The 8,718-nt window shown below is 35.7% G+C and overlaps 1 protein-coding gene across 1 annotated transcript; it reads left to right on the top strand.

Annotated features, from left to right (window-relative positions):
- The first annotated feature begins 1,266 nt into the window (after positions 1–1,266).
- Positions 1,267–7,576, top strand: LOC112138467 (gastrula zinc finger protein XlCGF57.1-like). Its single transcript, XM_024261022.2, has 2 exons — positions 1,267–1,320; positions 4,536–7,576. Exons 1-2 carry the CDS (start codon positions 1,311–1,313, stop codon positions 6,386–6,388), a joined length of 1,863 nt encoding a protein of 620 aa, XP_024116790.1. The 5' UTR covers positions 1,267–1,310; the 3' UTR covers positions 6,389–7,576.
- The last annotated feature ends 1,142 nt before the right edge of the window (positions 7,577–8,718 follow it).

The raw sequence follows: 8,718 nt of genomic DNA, 5'->3' as shown, positions 1-8,718 counted from the left end.
ATCTTGTGTGGAAAAAACTCCAGACGGCAGACATCTTGAACAACTAAAATGTGCTGAGACTTTCCATTTTCTGTCCTCTGACTCAGCCACCAAGTCAGAGTATCGTAGTTTCTTGTGTTCATATGCTTCATCAAGGGAACCCTCCCAAGGAACTGTCAGCTCTACTCCAGCAGTGTTAGCTGAAATTCACTCTTTACAATCTTGCCACCACCCTACTAGTGTAAAGGATGAGTGAGTATAGTGTACTGGTGTGGGGAGTGTGTGTTTATTAAAAGGTATAGTTTCAAAAAGGGTGACTGTTATTTTCATCTTGAGTTTGAGTTTATTGATCTTAAGAGTTTCTTTGATTAAGTGTTTGACCTACTGAATAATGAAAGACCGACATCCCCTGTCACTGTCTTAACTTTGAAAGAGAACTAAGAAAAACGACCAGGGCTTCTGAAAAAAGGGGGTTTGATTTTTCTTTTGATGCTTGACAAACACAAAGACATTTAAAATAATAAAAGGTCTTCTTTTTTGTTTTTTTTGTCCTTGCAGTCATCTCCCAGGATTATATGAGTGAAGANATCTTGCCACCACCCTACTAGTGTAAAGGATGAGTGAGTATAGTGTGTCGGTGTGGGGAGTGTGTGTTTATTAAAAGATATAGTTTCAAAAAGGGTTACTGTTATTTTCATCTTGAGTTTGAGTTTATTGATCTTAAGAGTTTCTTTGATTAAGTGTTTGACTTACTGAAGACTGAAAGACCGACATCCCCTGTCACTGTCTTAACTTTGAAAGAGAACTAAGAAAAAGACCAGGGCTTCTGAAAAAAGGGGGGTTTTGATTTTTCTTTTGATGCTTGACAAACACAACGACATTTAAAATAATAAAAGGTCTTTTTTTTTTGTTTTTTTGTCCTTGCAGTCATCTCCCAGGATTATATGAGAGAAGAGGACAATCTTTGCAACCAGCAGAGGAACTTCAGAGTGGACCAGGAGAATCCAGAACCTCCACAGATTAAAGAGGAACAAGAACCTTCCCCGATGAAAGAGGAACCAGGAGAACTCTGCATCAGTCAGGATGAAGAGCAGCTTGATCTGAAGCAGGAGACTGAAACCTTGATGGAGATTCCTACTTTGGAGGAACATGTTGACAGTGAAGCAGATGGAAACAATCAGCAGAGCTTTAATGGAACTAATAGTCAGGATGAAGAAGGAAACCAACATGAAGAATCAACATCAACTCCAGATGAAGAGACAGAGCCACAGAACAGAGATCAGAGGAAGAGAAGAGACAGAAGTCATGTCCAAAGTGTGGCCAGCTCTCACATGTCAGAAGGTCAGTGTGACTCTGAGCTTCAGCTCCACTCTATAGATATGTTCACTAAATCAGTGTTTTTCAACCTTTTTCCATGAAAAAAATCCCACGGCACACTAGCATCCAAAAAGGTAAAAAAATTAGTCTGTATTGATGTTCGTTCCCTCCACAATCTAGTGTACATTTTTTTATATAAGTGGGAAGCATAATTAATCAATTTGCTCAAGTTAAACGTATATTTTGTCAAAACAGTCTAGATTTATTATTATTAATGAATGATTAAAAAAGATAAAAAAAAAAATACTTCTAAATAATCAGTTTTTATGAATGTTTTTTTTTCTCTCTTTTTTTAAATACTTCCAAAACTATCAGACAAAGTAAAAACAACGTTCTTTTCTTGTTTCCCTCCACAATAGTGATGAGAATTCTGGCTCAAAATTCAATTCTTTTGCATTCGTTTTCCTAAAACAGCGGCTCTTTTGGCTACCAAATGGCTTTTTAGGTTGTTGTTTGCTTTGTTTGGTTCATTATAAACTACTAGATAAGATTATGCACAAAATCCATGATGTAAATATGTTTTTTCATATAAAGTGTAAATTATGCTGCATTTTCCGGACTATAAGTTGCACTTTTTTTCATAGATTTTCCAAGGGTGCGACTTATACTCAGGAGCGACTTATATGTGATTTTGTTAGACATACATAGGCTCATATATTTGTTATTTTCCCCACTTGCACCGGTTGCCTTTTGGCTGTTGTTTCCCAATAACAACCACTAGAGGTCACTGTAGGTTTGTGTATCAGTATCTACTGCTGTCAGCTGACAGAAACGCAGAAGAAGAAGTTACGTTCAAAACAAACGTTCCTGATAATCTAATCATTCTCCTCATGGATGTTGTGATGTTTTTCTCATTTGCATCAAGACATTATTATTATTGTTTTTATTTTTCTCTTCCTGGGCTAATGCGAGACAACAAGCCATCAAACTGGGTTATAAACAGACAGAAGAGCAGCTAAAAACTGTCATTTAGATGCAGCTCCTGCAGGCTAGAAGGTAACGATCGCCGTAAGAAAAAGACAAAAAACTGCTGTCCTGAACCCAGAATGGAGACATGATTATAGATGCTTTTGTGGAGTTCTTTAAAATAAATAAGTTAACCTCTCAACATCATCCGTGTCTTCTGTGTATTTTAAACAAGATAAACAGCCAAAGCCTCCATCATGTAGTGATGAGGCTAAAAACTTCAGACAGCTTCTCCAATGGGAGTGTCTAGTTTATGAACACATTTTTGGACAAGCATTGAGCATTAAATTAGACGCAGATCAAAAGATTCAGCAGACTCGAATTTGAAGCATGAATCGCATTTGATGTCAAATGCAACGTTAAGTCGGTCTTGTTGAATTTGTTCATAAATGTTGGACTATTCTCTTAAAAGTGCGACTTATACTCCGGTGCGACTTATAGTCCGGAAAATAGGGTGTATATGCTGTTATTTATCCATTCCAGATAGAATGTACAAAATTAACAGTAAAATAACTATTAACTATTCAGTTTTTAACTCTACGCATTTTAAGCTTTTTTCTTCTTAAACACATTTGAAGTAAACAACACAAAACTCTGCAACCACAACCCAAAATACAAATTAAATTGTGCAAAAACCACTAAATCAAGACTTTTATTCACATTGACATTAAGAAAGACAAAAGAGTTTCAGCTTTGAGGATGTCATCTGTTTCTTCTGTCAGTGATGATCTGCTCTGTTTTAGAGAAGATTCTCTTAGTTCTCAGGTGTCTGCACAGGTGGTTTTTGAGCAATATATACACTGTTTCATTAGTTTTTTTTTTAATAATTATGTTATTTAACAATTCAAAAGTGATGGCTGATTTTGATTATTTAATTTTCAATACATTTTTATTTATTGTTACTTTTGTAAGTTTCAAGTGATTTCAGTGAGAATTGTGGGTTTTTCCTTCTTTAGCTGAGGGGTACCAACAATTTTGTCAACGTCTGTAAGTACATATACTCTCTCTATATATATTTATGGCTCCACAACCACCTGAGAACTGAGAGAATCTTCTCTAAAACAGAGCAGATCATCACTGACAGAAGAAACAGATGACATCCTCAAAGCTGAAACTCTTTCATCTTTCTTAATGTCAATGTGAATAAAAGTCTTTGTTGGTTTTGCACAGTTTAATTTTGGGTTGTGGTTGCAGAGTTTTGTGTTGTTCACTTCAAATGTGTTTAAAAGGAAAAAAGCTTAAAATGTAGAGTTCAATACTGAATAGTTAATAGCCAATTCTTTTTTCACTTATTTTTTTACATTTTTTCTGGAAGGGATAAATAACAGCATACACAGAATTTACACTTTATATGCATTCACATCATGGATTCTGTGCATAATTTTATATAGTAGTTTATAAGGAATTAAATAAAGCATAATACATACTAATGAGTCATTTGGTAACCTAAAGAGAACTAATGCAAAAAAAAAACGGAATTTTTGAGAAGAGCCAGAATTCCCATCACTATTGTGGAGGGAAACACGGAAAGACCGTTGTTTTAACTTTGTCTGAAAGATTTGGAAGGATTCTTTTAAAAAAGTTCTTATTTTTGTCATTCTTTTATGATAATAAATGTAGATTGTTTTGAAGAGATATACGTTTAACTTGAGCAGATTGACTAATGATTCCGATGATATTTGCAGCAGAAAGTTGTTGGGGGGGGGGTGTTCATGGGGGTGTAAGAGAACTGAGATTAAGAAACACTGGGTTAAAGTGACAGCACCTCTGCACTGCAATGATGCTTCCTGCTTATTTAAAAAAATGTACACTAGATTGTGGAGGGACCGTACATCAATACAGACTAACATTTTTTACCTTTTGGATGCTAGTGTGCCGTGGGATTTTTTTCATGGAAAATGTGTACCTTGGCTCAAAAAAGGTTGAAAAATACTGGTTTAGCTAACTTAACTAACTGTCTTTATTTCTACTTAGCATATAGCTTAAACACCTTAAGTTTAATGTGTGTTTTACATCCAGTTTATGCATGACCCGATTACTCAGCTAATTGAAAAAAAAAACAATCAATGATTAGTTAGTTGACTATCAGAATAATTGTGGCAGCCCTAGTTGATTGATGGATTGACTGGTGTTTGACAAAAAGTCATTTAAAATGAATCTTTGTCATATGTTTGTCATATTGTCATATTTATCATATGTTTGTGTCCCTGCAGTTAAACCCCAGCATTGGTCAACTGAAGAGGATCTCTGCAACCAGCAGACGAACTTCAGAGTGGACCAGGAGAATCCAGAATCTCCACAGATTAAAGAAGAACCGAAGGAAACAAAACTTCTACAGATTAAAATGGAGCACGAGGAACCAGAACCTCCACATATTGAAGAGGAACAAGAGTATCCAGAATCCCCACAGATTGAAGAGGAGCTGGAGGAACCCCAAACTATACAGATTAAGGACACTTATACCTTGATGGAGATTCCTACTTTTGAGGAACATGTTGACAGTGAAGCAGATGGAAACAATCAGCAGAGCTTGAATGGAACTGATAGTCAGGATGAAGAAGGAAACCAACATGAAGAATCAACATCAACTCCAGATGAAGAGACAGAGCCACAGAACAGAGATCAGAGGAAGAGAAGAGACAGAAGTCATGTCCAAAGTGTGGTCAGCTCTCACATGTCAGAAAGTCAGTGCGACTCTGATGTTAGTAAAAAGTTCAAGATGACAACTTTGGTGAAGAAATGCAAACAGTCCCTAAAGGAAAAGAGACACTCCTCTACAAAGTCTGATAAAAGAACAAGAATTCCACACGATGTGTCTGTCCACATGAGAACTAAGTCTGAAGAAAGACCTTATGTCTGTAAAGAATGTGACAAAAGTTTTAGTGATGCATCCAAACTTAAGAGACACATGAGAACTCACAAAGGAGAGAAGCCTTTCTCGTGTAAAGAGTGTGATAACAGTTTTAGTCATTTAAATAAACTTAAAAGACACATGAGGATTCACACAGGAGAGAAGCGTTTCTCGTGTACAGAATGTGATAAAAGTTTTAGTCGACACTCTCATCTCAATAGACACGTGAGAATTCATACAGGAGAGAAGCCTTTTTTGTGTAAAGAATGTGACCAAGTATTTAGGAGTAAAGACAGTCTCAAAAGACACATAAGAACTCACACAGGAGAGAAGCCTTTCTCGTGTAAAGAGTGTGATAACAGTTTTAGTCATTTAAATAAACTTAAAAGACACATGAGGATTCACACAGGAGAGAAGCGTTTCTCATGTACAGAATGTGATAAAAGTTTTAGTCGACAATCTCATCTCAATAGACACATGAGAATTCATACAAGAGAGAAGCCTTTTTTGTGTAAAGAATGTGACCAAATATTTAGGAGTAAAGACAGTCTCAAAAGACACATGAGAATTCATACAGGAGAGAAGCCTTTTATATGTAGAGAATGTGACAAATGTTTTAATGATAAATCTAATCTCAAAGCACATATGAGAACTCATACAGGAGAGAAGCCTTTTACCTGTAAAGAATGTGACATAAGTTTTAGTCGTACAGATTCTCTCAAAGCACACATGAGAACTCATACAGGAGAGAAGCCTTTTATGTGTATAGAATGTGATAGAAGTTTTAATCATACTTCTCATCTCAAATCACACATGAGAACTCACACAGGAGAGAAGCCTTTTATGTGTATAGAATGTGATAGAAGTTTTAATAAGACTTCTCATCTCAAATCACACATGATAACTCATACAGGAGAGAAGCCTTTTACCTGTAAAGAATGTGACATAAGTTTTAGTCGTACAGATTCTCTCAAAATACACATGAGAACTCATACAGGAGAGAAGCCTTTTACATGTAAAGAATGTGATAGAAGTTTTAGTCAAATATCTAGTCTTAAATCACACATGAGAACTCATACAGGAGAGAAGCCTTTTTTGTGTAAAGTTTGTGACAGAAGTTTTAGTCATGCAGTTTCGGTCAAAACACACATGAGAACTCATACAGGAGAGAAGCCTTTTTTTAAGCAAGGGAAACCCACAGTAGGGGAGCCATGAAGAAAAGACAATAAAGTTTTAACTAGGAAGGTTTAAGTATTGTAAAAAAAAAAACATTTTCCCTTATTTTATTTTAAAAATAACATAATAAAGACCTTAAAATGGTCTGTCAGTTGATAAAATGAAGTTGGTTTCTAAAACACTTCACTGCTGACAAGCTGTGTGGAGATTCTGCTTTTATTTTCCAGCAGAACTTGGATCATTTCCACTCTACTAAAGGTACCTAACCCTGCTTGTCCCTAAACTGTTTCTGTGTTTGATCAACCAGCAAATTCCCTGACCTGAACCCAATAAAAAAATCTATGAAGTGTTTTTAAAGAGGAAGATGAGACAGCAGAGCCAACAATGAAGATGAGCTGAAGTCGGCTATCAAATGAACCTGAGCTTTCATTCCATGTACACAGAGCCACAGGCTGATGGCCTCCATACCACATTGATGCAGTCATTCAATGAAAAGGAAGAACAAGTGATTATTGAATGGAGAGAAAAGAACACTTTTCTGAATCTGACATGTGCGGAAAACATTCTTCTGATTGAATATTCTAATTTTCTATTTTTAGGTTTTCTATCAGCCACTATGATCACATTGCTCAAAATAAAGGAAAAAGTAAATAATTCTATACATCATGAGTTTCACTTATTGGATTGATTGACAAAAGTAATACATTTTTAAACTTTGCTTTTTCTAGATATGCATGTAGATATAAATGTGTTGTTTTGATTTATTAAATATATTAGATTAAAATTGTAAAGACATTATGATTAAGTTCAATTTTTGTTGGTTACATTTGTATTGTAAGTTTTTGTACTTTTATTGTGTTGTTTAAAAGTGTTTAAGTGAACCATTGTGGTTTGAGTTTATGCTAAGACAATGTTGTCTATCTGTGTTACCATGACAACACTGGAATTATTTCAATGCATCTCTAATTCTAACACTTTTATGTGATTTGGGAACATTTCAATATTGTTTTTTAATATAAAATAATCACTGTTAATATGTTGTTGAGTCATGTTAATAACTAACTATTTTGTGAAGAAAAGATTTTCCTAAAATTGTTTAAGGAAGAGTCTGTGTGTTGTTGTGATTCCTGTTTTGTATCAGAGATTAGAAGTGTTTCTCTGTTCTTTTTAGTCGTCAGTGTTCTGTTCCAATCTTTCCTGTGAAGAATAAAGTGGACGTGAACATCAGTCAGAAGTGTGGAGTCTTTCCCACAGTGTGGCTTTCTGCTGTTTGTTGGTTCTCTGCAGGTAAAGTACTCATATTAGCTAAAACTGAACAAGTTTCAGATCAAACTAAATTCATTTTAAACCAATAGAACTCGAGTATGAAGGGTTACTTTACTGATGACTTTGGCTCCTTTTTCTATGATTTTGAATTCTGCTTCAGAAAATGTCCTCTCCACAAAACAAATCCACTAAAAACCCAGTTCCACACTGACAGACATGTGCAGTCAAATCCCATGATGCAGTGGTTTAGATCTCCTCACTGCCACAGGTAGGATCCATCTTTGGTAGTGGTCCGTGTTCCAGCAGGTCCAAAGAAACACAAATGAAGAAATCTTCTCTTTCTTTTTAAGTCTGTTCAGGGTGTGGAGGTTCTTTTCCAACAACTCTTCAGTTCACTTCAGTTCCATCCGATGGAGAGAAGAAGCCTTTCGGTTCAGTTCAGGTTGAATCCATGGCTCCAATGCTGCAGATGATTGACTTTAACACTCTTCTCCTTCAAAAACATCAGAGATCTTCATGCAGCTTCAAACAGGAACAGAGGGACCAAGTTCACATCATCCAGGATTTTTTCTTCAAGCAGAATGTTGATTTTTCTCTGAGATTCTGTAAATCCACGTTTCCACAACTCATTTATCTACAATCCAGCTGAAATACTGGAATGATGGAGGATTAAAACTCCTTCATTTATGATCATCTTCAGTCTTTCTTTGAACATCATCATCTTTAGGATCAACCTGAAGGACTCAATCATGAACTATTCATTCAACTTTTTATATTCATTTCAACGTTTTTATTTGCACCTCAAAATGGAAAAAATTGCAGCCTAAATTCTTTGTATTCTTAAAAAAATCTACAATAAATGTAGCGGCTGCGGACTCATGAGCCGCTAGAGAGGCTGCGGCAGGACCTTGTTTGTGACGCGCTCCAAAAAAGATGAAGAAAATGTCCTCTGGATGTATCTTGATTTATTAAAGATCATCGTAGACACGGATAACAAAAAATGTGTTTTTGATCGTTCCAAAATACAAAGGCAAATAAAGCGTTCAACAAAAAATACCGGGCCCTGTACACCCTCTCTCTGAACCAACAGAACCAAAAAAACC

Source organism: Oryzias melastigma, linkage group LG2 (genome assembly GCF_002922805.2).
Source record: "Oryzias melastigma strain HK-1 linkage group LG2, ASM292280v2, whole genome shotgun sequence".
NCBI lineage: Eukaryota > Metazoa > Chordata > Actinopteri > Beloniformes > Adrianichthyidae > Oryzias > Oryzias melastigma.
Note: the sequence above shows the minus strand (reverse complement) of the source record. Positions and strands in the feature narration are given on the sequence as shown.